This window comes from Cebus imitator, unplaced genomic scaffold (assembly GCF_001604975.1).
Source record: "Cebus imitator isolate Cc_AM_T3 unplaced genomic scaffold, Cebus_imitator-1.0 Scaffold8, whole genome shotgun sequence".
Taxonomy (NCBI): Eukaryota; Metazoa; Chordata; class Mammalia; order Primates; family Cebidae; genus Cebus; species Cebus imitator.
The window spans coordinates 12,543,971-12,562,311 of NW_016107323.1; the positions used below are offsets into that span (position 1 = coordinate 12,543,971).

Sequence of the window (18,341 nt, forward strand, 5' to 3'; positions counted from 1 at the left end):
TTAAGACGGAGTCTCGCACTGTCACCCAGGCTGGAGTGCGGTGGTGCGATCTCGGCTCACTGCAGCTTCCGCCTCCCAGGTTCAAGTGATTCTCCTGCTTCAGCCTCCCAAGTAGCCAGGATTACAGGCGCCTGCCACCACGCCCAACTAATTTTTTAGTAGAGACGGGATTTCACTATGTTGGCCAGGCTGGTCTCAAACTTCTGACCTAAGATCCTCCTGCCTCGGCCTCCCAAAGTGCTGGCATCACAGGCGTGAGCCACTGTGCCCAGCCATAGATACTACTTCTTTAACCATGCGTCCCTGGATGGACATTTAAGTTGCCTCTACGCCTGGCTATTGTGAATTATACTGTAATGAACATGAGAGTTCATGTATCTCTTAGAGCTCCTGATTTCAGTTCTTGAGGATGTGGATCCAGTAGCGGGGTTACTGGATCATACGGTAATTTTAGGAAGTTAGCCCACCAGAGTCAAGACGGAGCGACTAGACTTCCCTCCCTTCCTAACCCTGAACTGAACTGTGCTGATTAGACAATGGGCAGACAGGTGGGCCAATGAGATCCTCTGCCCCTCATTGAACTCAGTGCTCAATCTGAGAGCCAAGGAGCCACCACGAGGAGCACAGACCACAGCACAGGGTTTTGAATGGCTGCTTGGGTCTACACGAGGAGCCTAGAAAAATACAGATGCCCAGGACCCACTCCAAGCATACTGAATCTGAATATCCAAGGGACTACCCCAGAATCTGTACTTTACCAACATCCTCTTCAATTCTGAAGCTCTTTCAAATTTGGAAACCTCATCAAAGAGGTTTCTAACAGTTCCTGACCTGTGGCACCCTCAGAGCCACCCTGATTCTCCTTGGATTCCAGGAGACATCTCAACATTCTTCCAGTAACTTTGCACCTTGTTTAGTGGATTATAGAACTGGATTCTATAATTGCAGTTAAAAGAACCTTAGCTGGTATGGTCCAGCACCCCAAACACCTGCATGTCACAGCCCTCCATTTGCAATCTGTGCTGTTCTCATGTCTCTTTTGCCACTCTGAGGAGCAATTTTCCCAGGTTTGGATATTACATATGCAAGAGGGGTCCACAAGAACAAGACAACTGGTGTGAGCGTTTCAAATTCTGAATACTGGGGGATACTGCTCTCTGTAAGATGGATTTCTGACAATTCCATCCGCTGTTAACTGCAGGTTCTTGTACTAGTGAAAGAGAGTGAAAGTCACAGTTTCTCTTTTAGGTTTGTAATGAGCATGTAGCCGGTGCAGGTGTGGTTCTAGGCCAGCGCTGTCCAGTAGAACTTTCCACAATGATGAAAAATACTATAGCCACGCTATCATTTTGGGTTTGTGGCTATTTAACCCCCGAAATCTGGCTAGTTCAACTGAGAAACTGAGTATTTTATTTTAATTAATTTAAATTGAAATAGCCATACACGGCTAATGGATTTTGTATTGGACAGTGCAGTTCTAGATAATGCAATTAATTCAGCAAAGCATGAAGCACTAGCCATTTTACAGATGAGGAAATGGATACCTAGAGAGGGAAAATGACATGCCTAAGGTCCTCAAGGGAGAGGGTGAGGATTCAAACCCAAATCCCATCTATGATACAATAACTGCTACACACACACACACACACACACACACACACACACACAAAATGTGGGTAATACTTTGATAGGGGACAAAATAAAACTGAACATCCCATTGGCTCTCAGGCATCAACTCTGTTTTAGTTACAAAGACAAAACAAAAAGGAACGCCACGGAGCAGGACACACACTATCAATTCTGCCTAACCATGAAGACCGTCCGGCCAGCAGGCTTGGCTTCCCCCTCCAGCCATCCTGGCTCGACAGGCCTTGTGGTCGAGCATATTTTATTGCATGCCGAAAACTCCAAGATAGCTTAGCCTCCAAGAACAAAAGTGATTTCAGGGTGAAGAGGGAAAGGGGGCCAGGAAGCTGTTCCTCCCATCTCCTCGGGTGGACACCACGTCTGACAAGCCGCATTCAGGCCTTTAAAACAACTCACCATTGTGGAGAGGGCCCCGCTGCCCTGGGAAGCGTCCCCAGCTGCCTTCTCTACTCGCCGCATCCAGGGAAAACTCCACTTCTAACAGTTACGGTCAGCCATTTAAATCATATTACACTGTAAGTGGATATACAAATTGTCAGCCCTAATGAAATTTAGGAGGAAGCAGTGGGAGAGGTGAAAACACTTAGAACTGGTTTTTTGGTTTTCGAGACTCGAATTCAAGTGGTTTAAACTGCTCGTTGAAAACGTGCTTGGAGTGTGGTTTTTCTGCCAGCACATGGAGGCTGCCCTGGGAATTCACAGTCGAGTCTTCATCCCTGTTTCCCCTGGAATTGTACCACATGCAGACCTTGATCTAGACATTGAGCTCCTCAAGGAGGAAGAGGGTCTTGTTTTTGCACCCAGCAAGAGACCTGGCACACAGAGGCCCTGGGGAAATGTGGAATGAAAGAAAAACCCAGGCAGCCCTCATGGACAGCCTGAATCATGAAAGTCAGAAGAGGCCCTGGGAAGGGAAATCCACCTCCATGCCAGAATCCCTCCATTAAAGACTCCTGGGGTGAATAGGAAGATGGGGGTGAGAACTGCCCCCTTACCATCTATTCTCTCAGCAAACACAGGCTCCCAAACCAACCAGCTGAACAGCATATTGGACTAATGAATTACCTTCCACTAAATAATTTATCAGGTTTCTCTCTCCAGGGCAGAAGGGGTCCAGCAGAAGTGAGGGATTATGGAATAAGATAATAATATAATAGCTACCACTTATTGCATGGTTACATGTGCCTGTCACTGTACAAACCCCTTCCTCTGTAATCCTCACAAAACCTTTATGCAGTGAGAGGGTTTGCCCCTTTTCCAGACGAGGAAATGAGAGCTCAGGAAGGTCAAGAAAATTGCCCAAGATTGTGCAGGTGTTTCTAATTCCAAAGCTCATGGTTTTGTGGTTCCCCCACGCTGTGCGGGATAGGGCACCTGCTAGGGATGTGGTGAGCGTGTGAGTGTATACAGAATATGCCGAAGAGAAGCTGTCCCTACATGATTTGGTACTGCTGAGTCAGAGCCGTGTAGGTCAGGTTCCATTTGCATTCATTCTATTCCCATGTGGCAGGATTCGACATCCTATTCTCCACCTGGAGAGAGCATCAGCCTCTTGAGGCATGACATTGCTCAATCAGACTCACATGACCCCATCTCAACCATCTTGCACATGTCCGGGAATGAGGCCCAGGAAGGAGAAAGGATTTGCCTAAAGCTACACAGCAAAATGGTGACAAGAGTAGAACCAGAATCCCAACAGTAAAAGTCCTTTTGGGCCAGTCGTGGAGTTTGAGTCCGGGATTCTCCCAGCCGTGGTCATGCACTGGAGGAAACATCCTTGCCTGACACCCACCAGGGCCCTCCAATGACACAAGAGCGAGAACTTAGAGGAGGAACTCTGACGTGGCCTCAACTGGAAAAAAAATTGGCCAACTGACCCTTGGTCAGGAATTCCATGTCAGGTTTCTAGCATTTTTACCCTTCCACTTTCTTCTTGCCATTACTCCTGAGGCACCATCACCTCGTGGATGAAACCAACAGCTATAAAATCAGAGAGACTTGACTTTTCTTCTTTCTAGCTATATAGTTCGGGGAAAGATGCTTAGTCTTCCAGGGCTTCTATTTCCTCATCTGTAGAATGAGGAAACTAACACTTCCTTTTGTCAGATGCCACAAGATCAAACAAAATAATGTGAATGAAAAAAACGTAACAACACGCCCAGCCAATGTGCTTAGTAAATGAGAGCAATTGCTAGTAAGCCTGTGTTGCAGTTGCATGGGGCTTACCATTTCCATTTTATAGATGGTGAAGGTGAGGCCCAGAGGAAGCTGAGTGGCTTGCCCAAGGGAGCACAGCTTGCTGCCCACAGGAGTGATGTGGGGTGCAAAGGTGAGTACCCCCAAAATTTAGGAGCCGAGGCTGCAGTGCTGGCTTTCACCTTTTCGGTGAAAACATCATTTCCCTATTCTCAGCCTCAGAATCTCACTCTGTAAAGAGGAGGCAAGTCCCCACCCTGCTCATCTCATAGGTCTCTCCTGACACATGGGAAAACATGCTGCAGCGTTTCCCATGAATGGGGGAGGGATTGGCGTGTCTCAGCTGAGGCTAAGCCCATTCTCTGCCTCCCCACCCTCTGGTTCTCCAGCCTGAACCTCACCGAGAACCTTCAGGAGACCCCCCCTCCCAGTACCTTGAAGGGAGCTCTCTGCAATTCGCTGAGTCAGGGAGGCCCATGAGTCACTAAAGTCAGTGATGGAAATGTGGCTGGCTCTTCCCCAACACCAGTAATGGCCACCATCCTCATCCCTTGTACTGCTGGAATGCCTACTCTGTGTCAGGGTCCTTGACTTACATTTACATGATGAGCACTCCTCACCATCAGCCTGTACCAGTCTCACAGCCTTGTGTTATGCATGAGAATACTGAAGCTCGCAGAGGTCCCGTAACTGGCCAAAGGATGTGCAGCTAATACAAGCAAATCTTGGAGCCAGGTTTTCTTGACTGCAAATTCTTTGTTCTTCCCTGTGCACCATGCTTATGGGGGGTTTGTAGTGAGGGAAATATTTTCTACTGGAGGTGCTTTGTTTTTGACACAGAATCTCATTCTGTCACCCAGGCTGGAGTGTGCAGTGTCACAGGCATGGCTCATTGCAGCCTTGACCTCTTGGGTGTAAGCAATTCTCCTACCTCAGCCACCCAAGTAGCTGGGACTACAGGGACATGCCACAGCACCCAGCTAATTTACAAAAAAAAAAAAAAAATTTATAGAGACAGTGTCTCATTATGTTGCCCAGGTTGGACTTAAACTCCTGAACTCAAGTGATCTTCCTGCCTTAGCGTCCCAAAGTGCTCGGGTTACAGGTATGAGCCACCGTTCCTGGCCTGAAAGTGCTGATATAGGAAAGAATAGGTAGACCACCATGTATACACTGTGGAATCTCAGCCTGATGGGGGAGACTTTGCAAAGCTGGCTACAGAAAGATCTCCCATCCTCTATAGATGCCCCTTTGCAACGTGACACTGTCACTCATCTCATTGAGAGATGGAGCCTGTTTCTCTACCTCTGTGAATGTGGGCTGTCCTTGGGCTTGCCTTGACCAATAGAATGAGATGGAAGTGATATAGCGTAACTTCCAAGTCCAGGCCTCACCTTCGTGAAATGTGGCACCAAAGTGTGAAAGAGCCCAGGCTAGCCACCCAGAAGATGAGCATTCACATCAAGAGAAAGGCCCAGCCAACACCCAGAATCAACACTTGACTTGTGAGGGAAGCCATCTTGGATCATCCAGCCCCTAGCCTATCTGCCAGGCTCTGAGTGACAACAGCAGAAGAAACCCCGTCCCTGCTACCCCTGCCTAGACTGCTGACCCACAGAATCATAAGCAAATACAGTGCCTCTGGCTTTAAGCCACTAAGTTTTGGTTTGGGTAAGGTGTGTGATTAGGTGATAGATTACAAAACGAGTGACTTAATTTCCCCCAGCCTCGGTTTTCTCATCTGTAAAATGGGAATCATGTGTGAAGAGTAAATGAGATGAAGCCTGCAAATCATGGAGCACTGAGCCTGGCACAGTGTGAGCATCATCAGTGTTGAGGAGGTCAGTGCTGGTGCAGGCAGCCCTGGTGAGGGCCACTGGGACGAAGGTCAGGAGGTGAGCCCTTCAGTGGGTGGGTGGTGGGGGTGTGTTTGTAGAGGGCAGCCCTGGGAGGTAGAACTTCTAGCCAGTCATCCTGATGGCACTGGGATGGGCAAGCATGTGGCTAGAGCTGTCTCAGCTACAGGGACGTTAGGCCACCCCAGGTGTGGCAGGAAACTCAGGTTGGGTTGAGGGGTGGTGATTGACTCAGCCCAGTGCAACACCAAATTATCCTCAAGATCACGGAGACTTTGAGGTTTCATGGCCAAAATGAGGGTCGAGGAACTAAGGAATTGTGGAGGCAGCATTGTCTCCACAGGGTCTTTTTTTGTTCATGTGTTTGTATTTTGAGACAGTCTTACTCTGTCTCCCAGGCTGCAGTGCAGTGTCACAGTCATGGCTCACTGTAGCCTTGACCCCCGAGCTCAAGCAATCCTCCCATCTCAGCCTGCTGAGTAGCTGGGACTACAGGCACGTACCACTGCACTCAGCTGATTTTGTTTTCTTTTGTAGAGATGGTGTCTCGCTTTGTAGCCCAGGCTGGTCTCGAGCAATCCTCGAGACCAATCTTCCTACCTCAGCATCCCAAAGCACTGGGATTACAGCTGGGAGCCACTGCACCTGGCCTTCACTGTCTGCTTTAAAGATTAGTCCTGAACCTCCCCCTTGCCTGCTAAATACCTTTCACTCATAGGAGGAAGTCTAGGTGCCTTATCATAGGCCCTACTGACTACAGTCTGAGCATCTGTGTGCCCAGCCTCATCTTCCATCATTCCCTCTTCACCCTCTGGTTCCCATGTACTTCCAGACTCACAACCCCCCCGGGGACTGCATTCCCTCCTACCTCCTGGCCTCTGCTCAAGCTGTACCTTCTTCCTTGAATTCTTTTACCTACCCTTCCCCTACTTAACCTGGATTACCTTTGCTTGTCTTTAAAACCTCAGCTAAAATATCCTTTCTCCAGAGAGCATCCTGGGTTCTCCAAGTCTGTGGTCTGGGTGTGTCTCTCCTCCTTTAGCCCCCATGGAACCCTATCCTTTCCTGATTTGCATCACTGCAACTGCTCACTATGGGAAACATGTGTCTCGAAGGACAGGGACAGAGTTTGCTTTGCTCAGCTCTATAAACTCATCACCTAAATCAGTGCCCAGCACACAGTTAGGTGTTCATTGAATTCTCCTTCTGTATTAGTCCATTCTCACACTGCTATGACTGGGTAATTTATAAAGGAAAGAGGTTTCATTGACTCATAGTTATATAGGGCTGAGGAGGCCTCAGGAAACTTACAATTACAGCAGAAGGCAAAGGAGAAGCAGGTACCTTCTTCACAGGGGCAGCAGGATGGAGTGAGTGCAAGCAGGAGAAATGCCAGATGCTTGTAAAACCATCAGATCTTCTGAGAATCACTATCACGAGAACAGCACGGGGAAACTGCCCCCATGATTCAATTACCTCCACCTGGTCCCACCCCGACCCATAGGGATGATGGGGATTATAATTCCTGATGAGATTTTGGGTGGGACACAGCAAAACTGTATCACCTTCCTATTATGTAAATTATAAATTGATAAATGAATTGACTGGGTCCTTAGAGAAAAAATGACAACCACAACAAAAAATCAGAGGCTCAGTGAGGATAATAGACTTACCCCATATCACACGGGAGTTATGTCAGAATCGGGAAAAGGGCTTACTTGATGGAATGAGGCCCATTTGCTTAGATGGCAGGGAGGCACCCCAGCTGATGGAGGAAGGAGCCCTTTGGATACTGAGTATGGCCAGTCAGGATGTGTCTGAATTTCCCAGGGGATGGAGTTCTCCTGGTGAAATGGCTTACCTCTCAGGAGCCCGTGAACCCTAGGGGTGGGGTGGGATGGCCTGCAAGGGATCTTCCCGATCTATAAATCTTCTGGCTAGGGGACCCCCAATGAGTTTGGGGACTCAATAACAACCTTGGGAAGTACTAGGAGAAACAATGTGTTTGGTGGAATTACTAATTGCTGTATCAAGCTCCAAAATAGTACTGACTTAATGTAACATAGAAGTTTATAATGTAGTCCCTCAACTGTCTAAGGAAGGAGTTTCTGGTCAGCTGCTGGCTTTCTTCCATTTGGTAAGCCAAGGATCCAGATTTCTTCCATGTGTGGCCCCATCATCCCCTAGGACTTCAGAGTTGTCTGCTCCTAGCTGGTGGAAGGGAATGATGCAGTGAAAAACTCACACTGGCATTTCAAAAATCTGAACTTCAAAACTGACACACTTCACTTCTACTCACCTTCAATTTGTGGTAACTAGTCCTCTAGCCATACCTGGATGCAAGGGAGCCTGGGAAATGTAGTCTTTGGTTAGGTGAGATCAAAGCCATATTGATAAAGGGAGAGCGTGCTTTTTTGTTGGACAAATGGACTCTTGGATCAGACTTACGCTCTCCAATCTTCCATTTCTTCATCTTTAAAATGAGGATAACAATATTATCTCAAAAATTTCTTGGTAATCTTACTGAAATGGGATGAAAGAGAAAATCCTTGCCAAGTGCCAGGCACAGAAGAAATGCTTGTTAAATATTACCTTCTTAAACCACTGTAATTTTTTTTTTTACTAGTAGAAATGAGATTTGTCTGAAGGTCATGGTTAGAGGACAGCTGGATCTTCTCAGCCCTCATTTGCCTTCTTTGCATTTTATGCCTTTTCTCCCTTTTTCTACTCCCTTTCTGCTTTTTCTTTCTTCTTCTCTCCCACCTTTAGGTCTAGTTATGTCTTAGGAGCCTCCTTGTTGCCTCCCAGAGCACATTCTTCCCCATCCCAATCACCCAGGCTGTAAATAAGCAGATTAACCATCAGTTGGGACCAGCCCTCCATTAGCAAAAGGAACAGACATGTCACCAGGTAGCATTCCCTATTTTGGCAGCCATAAATGTCAAGCCAGGCAGCTCTTGACCCCAAGAGAGCCCATGCCCACAAAACCTGCCAGAGAACAGGTGCTCCACCCTAGCACTTCCCAACTTGCCCAGAGGATGTTAACACTAACAGGTATCCCATGAACGAAAGTCAAAAACTCAAGTCAACTTAGCTCCGAGTTAAAGAATAGATCTCTTTCTTGCAGTTCTTTGATTTTAGCATTAACAATATGCTGAGGACCATCACATGTCTCAGAGGGGCAAGGATCCATCAGTCCTCATTTCCCAAACTTGTTTGGCCATGAAACACTTCCTGTTGAGCATCCTTTGGATCTGCGACTGATAGAATGCTCTTGGGAAACTGCAACTCAACAACAAGCTTTGAAAAATGGAGCTCCTATTTATTAGCTATGCAGGGCAGGCTGGATAGAAACATTTCACTGTTAATTTATTATCTTTGTTTTTAAAACAAATTCCGTCTCTTATTAAATTGCTACTATCATTAGGCTTTGGAGGTGGCCTGTTGCAGGTTCTATCATATAATTTAAATATCAAGCCTAATTGGGCAGTGGCTTCTGTCCCCATGTTCTTGCTATGGACACTGAGTTCAGAGAGAGTCAAGAATCTGTTCAAGGCCACACTACAAGTGAGTAGTGTGGCTGAAACCTGGGAATGGTTGTGTTTTTCATGCATTCATTAAATATTTATTGTGTTTCTGTGATATGCCAGGCATTCTTTACACCAAGAAACTAATTTTTGTTTATTTCTTTGTTTTAGCCTTACTGGCTAGCTTATAAATACGTACAGATGTTTTTGGTTTAGACCAGTGGTTTTCACCTGGAAAGTTTTTGCCCCCCAGAGGACACTCATCAATGTCTAGAGACATTTTTGGTTGTCACAAATGGGAGAGTGCTATTGGCATCTGGTGGGTGGATGCCAGCATGCTATGATGCACAAGACAGCCCTCATGACAAATAATTATCCTGCCCAAAATGCCGACAGTAGTTAGGCTGAGAAACAGAGGGAAAACACTTCTAAAAACTATTATAAATGCAAAAGCCCACAGGGGCCAGTTAGGTGACATAAATGACTGGCTAATTAGACATGCCTAGCCCTGCCTAAAAGGGAGTAGCACCTGCTTGGATCCACCTGATTGTTGCTACGTGGGACCTGTGACTCATGTTCCCAGGTGACTAGCTCTCCCCGTGTTTTCAAGCCAGAAATCCAAATTTTAATGTGAAAATACTCATCTTTTAAATATCGGCAACTCATTTTTTAAATGCTATGCCAGTCAAACAAAACACATCTGGAGCTGTGATGTAGACAGCAAGCCATAAGTTTGCAGCCTCCTAAAACACTAGTGTGCCTTCCCAGTGCAGTGTCAATAGTGTCAGGTGTGTTAAAAAGCACTCACCCCACGTTGCCTTGGATCAGCCTTCTCACTTATTCCAGTGTTCCTTTCCTCAACACCTTTCTCTCTCAGCTCACATTTATTGAGCTGTTACTATGTAGCAGAACATGCTCTAAGCACTCCCTAAGTGTTAATTTATCTTCCCAACAGCCTGAAGAGGTAGAGAGCAATGCTCTCATTTCAAAGACAAAGGGCTCAGAAGCAGGATGAGGTTATGCAACTTCCCCAAGGTGAAAGGGGTACTGGGATTTGAACCCAGGCAATTTGACTCCAGAGCCTGTGTTCTTAACTGCTAAGCCAGGCTTCCCTGGAAGAGATGCCACTTCTCCATACTCTACACAGTGAAACTCCCGCCCGAGGACTTGTCTCACTTATGAGTCAACCTCGGTAAGCAGCAGCCCACCATGGTGGTCAGCCAGTATTTCCCAACTGCTCAAACCTCAGTCCCTCTCTCTAACTAAAGTCAGGGTTTTAAACCGGAGGTGATTTTGCTCCCTGGGGCACATTTGGCAATTTCTATAGATATTGTTGATTGTCACAAATGGAAGAATGTTATTGGCATCTAGTGGGTGGAGGCCAGGGATGCTGCTGGACATCACACGGGATCAATCCCTACAACAAAAAATTGTCCAGCTCAAAATGTCAATAGTGCCAAGATGGAGCAACTGGCACCAAATCTAAAGACCTGACTGGCAACTGTTGCAAGATGAAAAAAGCCACCAGCAGAATATTCCAGGTGGTGGTTCACTCTGTTCATCTTGAATATCGTTTTATTTCTCTCATCACTCTTTTCTTCCCTTGCCCTAGAATTTCATAGTAGTCCCATCTCACTGTGTTAAATGCCTACACTTAAAAAAAAAAATAATCTCACTACAACTCTCAAGGATTAACAGCAGCAGAGCAGATATGAAAAAGTCAGCAATAAGCAAAAGAAAAATGAGCACTAAAGTGCAAAATACATCCTTGAGCTTCAGCCATCCTACCATCTACATACCTGAAATGTATGTGTGTTTTTCTGCATGCCCTAAGCCATAATCCGTGCCCACATCAAACTTCAATGAACACTCTCTCTGCTAAACACACACACATGACTGCACTGGATTTCATAAAATGATTTTAATAGAAAAGTACAAGATATGAACAAAAATAAATAATCTTTATCTCATTTCTAGCCCAGCAAATTGTACACTGCATATAAAAATGATCTAAGATGCAATTTTCCTCCATTCCTTTTTTGCTTTTAAAATACTGAGAAAGCATTTTCATTCAATCTTCTAGATTAAAACTGATACATTTAAAAAAATCATATCAACCTTTAATCATTCTATGTCCATTTTTTAAAGTTAGTTAACAAGATGATGTTTCACTAAAATAGAATAGCCAATCATCAAAGGGTAAAGTTTGTGTGAACAGGTAAATTAGATCATTTTTCTAAGTTTTAATTCCTATGTTTTTGAATGTTTCTTGAATTAAAAATTCATTTCATCATCTTACTTTCAAAACAAGGCATCTCTCTTTCACCATTCCACAGAGAGAGAAAAGACTAGAAAATACTTTTTTAAAAAAATAAATATTTTAAAAGTGTACTTTACAGTGACAATGTAATATTTTAGACCTGTGCCTTGGTACATATTTGCATTAAATATAGGCTTCAAGTTATAACTACCTTTTCCCTCTATCTCTCTATATCTCATGGGCCACTCCGTCTTTGTGGACTGATGCTGCTAATGATCTCTTGGAGTTAGCTAGTTCCAGTCTCTTATTTAGAGTACTTACTCTGCTATAGCATTATATTTGATCATTCTAGTGGCTTGAATGTTTTGTAAAAACAAATTGAAATTTGGTATTGGCAAAATCATATGAGAAAAGAGCTAGGGTAGGCCACTAAAATTTACACAGTGCCAGTCTCAGGAGGTCAGTAGCTTAAAGAATTGAACAGATAAACTGGATTAAAACTTAAAAGTCTTCTTTTTACTTGAGTTCATAATGACTATTTTGAACATGGCTCTTTTGCTGCTGTCTATATAGAAATTTTTTGTTAATTTTCCTGTATTGGGAAGATCTTGAATGCACTCCAGGATGAGAAGAAAAAATATGCTGACACTGCTAAATCGGGTATATGTTTTTGCAATAAAGAACACTGGTCAATATACAACTGAGGAAAAACTGAAACAGATGTGAGACTTAGAACCACAAGAGTTTGAATTTGCCCAGAAATGCTATTTTAAACTCTCTATATGTTGGTCTACTGTTTTTTGTTTTTTGTTTTTTTTTTTGGTGTGGAATAATGCATTCTTGGCATCTTTAAAAGGTTTCAATATGTTACAAGGTTATCGGGAAAGAGAAAAAGCAAAGGTGAATGTATCAATCTGTGCAGCACCGTCCAGATTTCTGTGTACATTTTTGCAAAGCACAAGAACTTGTATTAATTGCACTTAACACAACCAACCTTTAGTTTCCAACCAGTTTTCATTCTCTGCAGACTGGGTCTTTCATTTTATAAAAACAGCTTTCAAAGGGCATAGAGACACCACACGTGGTCCACAGTAACTTCAAATAGGTGCAATAGTTGCAGTGGTAAACACAAAAAAATAACTTTTTTTTGGACTAAGAATCTGGTCATGGATAAAAGCATGTGCCTTTTCATTCTTCTCTGGGATGTTACAATAGCAACACACTCTAAAACAATTAAGTTACATGCATAATGCTAAAAGAATGTGAGCAATCCTATAACCAGCTTTAAGCCATCTGCTTGATTTTTTTTTTTTTTTTTGAGGAACATATATAGGAAAAGAGAATTCCCCTTTTGTTCCGTTACATATAGAAATCTTTTGAAGCTTCCAAATAGTTTGGTTTTGGTAAAATTCCCCACTCTTCTATTATTTTGACATTTAGTCATCCTAAACTATCCGTCATGGTTTCTCCAAATATCTCCACATGAATTATCTGAAGGACAATTGAAACCACTTACCAATATACAATTAACGTTTTATTTTATATTCTATCTTCCATTCGGCACAAGCCTTTCGATGTTTGTTTTTTAAACCAGTGAAATATACAAATCACACAAGACAGAAATATGTACATTAAAAGTACAGAATAAAGGCTAGAAGATATACATAATTCTGAATGACATGTAGAATATTTTACATTAAATAGTTTCTTTTAAAAGCTAGGATTGTTAAACTCAACTCTCTTCATAAACATGAATCACTAAAAAGGAACAATCTGATTTAGCAAATAAAAAAAGTACTTCATGGTTTTTGCATAATAAAAACCAAAAAAGTGACATTTTAAACTAATTAGTGCTTTTTGCTTTCAAGATCTTTTGCTCGAAATTCACTGCAACTTCTACTTGATATCTACTTGAGGGGAAGTAGATATCATTATGCAATAAATTAAGAGCCACAGTTGACTAAGGTGATATAAAAGCCGCCCTGCCTAAGAAGGGTCTGAAAGATGTGTATCTTTCCAAACTTTTAAAACAATGTAAGTTTGAGATAAGAACACATTTGATGGCACTTTTTGGAAAGCGATGTCCTTATTTAAAAAAAAAAAAAAATTAGCTATGTAGTGGGCTGAATTTTCTTTTGGGATTCAATTAATAAGTACTACCATTTCTAATAGGCACGGGTCCACTCTGCAGAATGAACTAAGAAAAGAGAAATATTGCTGATGCTTCCAAGTTTTGAATATCTCTTAATATCCATGTCTATAACGAACAAGTAATGCCCTCTTCACAAAGTGTACAGAAATGGAGGTTGGAGACAAAGGGGTGAGGCAGGAAAGAAAGATAAAGGAAATCTTCAAGCCAACATGCATTTCAGTGAGTCAGAACTCAAGCTTCCTCAGAAACAACATTGCTTCGTCGTGCTCAAGGTATGATCACAGCAGGGCCACAGCCCAAGTTCAAGACTCAAAAATTTTTGGAAGGATCCCAACTGGACTGCAGTGAAGAGCAATGCTCTAGACAGAGAAATAACCCCAGAGTAAACTGTAAATCTAAATCACTGGCTGCAATGAGATATATTTATATTTATATTTATATATATGTATATATATATATATATATGTTATGTACAAAAGACTTTGAGATATCAGGCACCATTAAACCACATTTTCCCTCCTTATAAATGCAACTGCTCAAGTACACTGGGAACAGTTTTAGGGTACACCTGCAGTACAATAGGAGAAGCTTGAGTGGATAATCTAAACACAGGATCATAACAGTGAAACTCGCAACACCTCTGTGAATTCCATTAGCCACGTTATGTCATTAAAACATAGAAAACTACTGCTCCTCAAAATAAAAGTTTTAGGGAAAAAAAAAAAAATCCCTAAGTAGTGAACTGTTTTCCAAGCAGAGCTCCTAATGTTTCATTTCCTGTCCTATAACCAAAGGGGACCCAGTGGAGCTGCCGTTTGGAAACATGGCCAGCATCACATCGCAGCTCAGAGGAGTCAGAGAGGACTCAGTGTGAAGAGGAAGATGGATTTCACGTTTTTCCTCAAATAGGTTGTCTGCCCTGGTGCACTGCTAAATGGCACGTAATTACCTTGTTGCTTGGGCTGAAAATCTGTGAATGGGATTCATGTATTATTTGTATTATTATAATTTACTAACCAAGTATCCCTAAGAAAATTACAGGATATTTTCATTTATATGCAAGCCAACCTCCCCAAACAAAAAAAAAATCTAGTGTCCAGGATTATCTGGGGATCTTTTTCCAATCCGAAATCCTAATTTGTGTAACAGCTTCAAATCATCATCTTGATATAGGAGTTTTAAATTTTTTAATTTCTGGGGACTTTACTCCCTGCTCCCCAAATTTCATGAGTTACTAGAATATGACCATTTGCAAATAGAATATTTGAGGAGGATAAGAAATGTGATATACCTTTTTTCCTTGAGAATATGAGATTCTTGTTCTTACATTTTAAATTATTGTTTTGAAAATGCAAAAAGCAAGCTAGCAGCCCCTGGGGAAGGAAGTTTTGTTTTTTGTTTTCAAGACCTTTTATCTTGCACCAGAGAACCTACAACTCATTTTGGTCACAGAAGCTGAATGATGAATAGATTTCTACCACTCTCTTTCAACTGGATCCTACCCATCTGATACGATCGCATATTTGAGAAAAAGAAAATGTATCTCTTTACCTTCTGGATGTGTACTATGTCCACACCGCTAAGTTAGGGTATGTGTTATTTCCCCTTCATTCTATGCTATCAAAAGAAGTCTTGTATTACCTTTCCAAAGATCCACAAAATAAATATTTTTCTTGGTTCCCACCCCCGTTATTGCCAAATAATAATTATAATATTAATAATAAACCACAGAGTTCTTAGATGGTAACAGTAAAAAAATGGTTCTGGTTGCAATTCTTGGGGAAAAATAAAACATATTTTTAAAAACCAAAAACCAGAATCACTGTACTTTCTATAAATAAGCAGGTCCTGGGAGCGGGGCTGAGTGCCGGGCGGCACCCACTACTTGCACACGAACTGGTCCACGATCTCCGTGCACTTCTTGCACTTGACGTAGCAGCACCAGTGGAACTTGCAGTGGCAGCGCTCCGTCTGCACCGTCTTGAACTGGTCGTAGCCGCGGCCGCAGCACATGAGCTCGCAGCCATCCATGCCCTCTGACGTCTTGTTGCACAGGCGGCCCTGCGTGCCCAGCGAGCCCGTGCTCTCGTTGCGCACACAGTAGTCAGGGCTGGGGTCAATGTAGACCAGGTCCTGCGTGGTGGGCGAGTTGAAGCGGCTGTTGACCTGCACCAGCTTGCCCCGGCTGTTGAGCCGCATGGCCGCCGCGCTGTCGTACTTCTCCTTCAGGGCATCACCCACCTTGCGGAAGTCCGCCAGCTGCAGCCAGCATGTCTTGAGGCTACATGAGCCGGACACCCCATGGCACTTGCAGGCCACATCAGCCAGATTGTACACCGTCTGCAGGGAAATGGGGACAATTAGTACACACATTCGTGGAGGAGACAGATGCAGGCCATGGGAACAAAGTTCTCCTTGACCTTCTGCATGGAGCTGTGTTCCCAGCTGAACTAAGGGTTGTATTATTTTTCTTTCATCCTCCACTACCAAAGTCTTGAGTTGCTGCCTTTAAAAACTCTTCCACTTTGGGAGGCAGAGGCGGGTGGATCGCGAGGTCAAGAGATCGAGACCATCCTGGTCAACATGGTGAAACCCCGTCTCTACTAAAAATACAAAACATTAGCTGGGCATGGTGGTGTGTGCCTGTAATCCCAGCTGCTCAGGAGGCTGAGGCAGGAGAATTGCCTGAACCCGGGAGGCGGAGGTTGCGGTGAACCGAGACAGCGCCATTGCACTCCAGCCTGGTTAACAAGAGCGAAACTCCGTCTCAAAAAAAAAAAAAAAAAAAAAAAAAAAAAAAAAAAAAAAAAAAAAAAAAAACCAAAAAAAAAAAAAAAAAAAAAAAAAAAAAAAAAAAAAAAAAACCTCTTCCAAATAAATACGTTCTTAGCCACTCATTATTACAGAATCATCAACAACTGTGGTTTTTTTCAATAGGAACAGGGGGGAAAGATTTTTCCAGCTGCTTTTTCTTTTTCAGAGAAACAGCAGCAGCAACACGTGGACTTTCATCCCAGAGGTTGTTCACAATGCATTACCTGAATTAATCCCCAGTACTAGCTATGTGAGAAGTGCTAGTATCATTCCTTTTTTCACAGAGAAGGAAAGTGACACCCAGAGAGATGAGCTAATCACCCAACCCCTGGGAGTAAGGGCGCCAGGATTTGAACCCAGGCAGCAGGACTCCAAGCCCATGCTCCGTGACTTGCCCATGGATATCCAGCTGGTAAGTGCCGAACTGGGAGAAGTCCAGCCCCAGTGGGATCAAGGTTCACATCTTTACCCACTACTACTATTACTGCTGTGCACCAGGCACTGTAAATGTCCTTAAATTCATGATCTCATTTAACCATCTGGCAACATTATGACATGGGCTGGACTGGATGACATCAAAGTGATACTGAGTGGCCTGCACAGGTCACACAACTAGAGTGTGGAGGGGGACTGGGCTGGAGCTCACGTATATTCACTCCTGTTTCCCACATAGTCCCTACCCCATCCATCACCCCCCAGGCCAAGATCACCCAGCCTAGAGCCAAGCAACGTGGATTGTGTGCCTGACTCTGCCCTTGAATTCAGACAACTGGCTGCACCTTTCCAGGTCTCTGTTTTCTATCTGTTGAAGGCAGCAGTGATGGCACCAACTTCCCAGCACTGTTATAAGGATAAAAGTAGGGGAGACGTGGAAAGCTCTTGGCACTCAGAACACAGTAAATCTGTTCTTTCTCTAGGGTGACAAGGGACACACTCAGTAAATCTGGTTTTTCTCCAGAGTAACAAGGACATGGTATCTGGCCCTTGCCCAGTCACCTCGGGCCTCCCAGTAGCAGTGCCCATGGGCCTGGCCCCACAACACTGTGCCTAGCAGTCTGGTGGTTGCCTATTTATAGACTCTGCTGCCCACAGTTCCTTGTGCCAGTGACCCTCCAGAGTCCACGTGGTGTGAGCATGCTGGAGAAGACCTGTCAGGAACCTGGAGGCTGGGAGCGCATCAGAAGGCCTCTCCCACAGAGAACAGCCACCTTCTTCCTCCAGGGATTCACAGGGGCTCTTTTAAAGGGGTCCTAAGTGTACTCTCTTGGCATAAAGAGTTTCAGGCACTCAGCAAGTCTGAGGAAGGGCTTTGCAAACGTATTTAACCTTTGCTCCTCATTGAGGAAAATTAAAAAGCTAATGCCCCGTGGAAATTCTAATACGATTTCCTGGCACAGTGCCCAAATTTCCATCCCCAGCCCCACCATCCTAGAGAAAAAAACTGTCTTCTTTGTAACCTCACTCACCAAAATCCAAACTTGGCTTACCATTCTAACGATCAAATTTACCCTCTCAAAAAACCTCACTGCTCAAAAAATGCAGAAGTGTAATATTATAGGTGATTTTCCAACTTCCCCCAATCCTCTCTTGCCACTTGGAAATCCCTTGACCCTCTCTTCTTGGTTGCCAAGCCCCTGATGATTTCTGGACATGAGAGAAGGCTAAGAAAGTCCCAAAGCTGGATGAGAGTCCCAAACATGGGCATACCCCTGGATAGGGGCCTTTAAGAGTCAGACAGGCCGGGCGCAGTGGCTCAAGCCTGTAATCCCAGCACTTTGGGAGGGCGAGGCGGGTGGATCACAAGGTCAAGAGATCGAGACCATCCTGGTCAACTTGGTGAAACCCCGTCTCTACTAAAAATACAAAAAATTAGCTGGGCACGGTGGTGC

General features: G+C 44.0%; 1 protein-coding gene across 4 annotated transcripts in view; it reads right to left on the reverse strand.

Annotated features, from left to right (window-relative positions):
• Window positions 1–11,594: 11,594 nt before the first annotated feature.
• The window catches only part of WNT5A (Wnt family member 5A), a 21,692-nt gene continuing 14,945 nt past the window's right edge, over window positions 11,595–18,341 (reverse strand). For 3 of the 4 annotated variants that reach the window (XM_037743884.1, XM_037743885.1, XM_037743886.1), the window contains exon 5: window positions 11,595–15,978. In XM_037743884.1, coding sequence (XP_037599812.1) covers window positions 15,520–15,978 — 459 coding nt within the window. In that variant the 3' untranslated portion in view covers window positions 11,595–15,519. The remainder of the gene's footprint in view (window positions 15,979–18,341) is intronic. The other variant, XM_017543505.2, reaches the window with a different exon arrangement.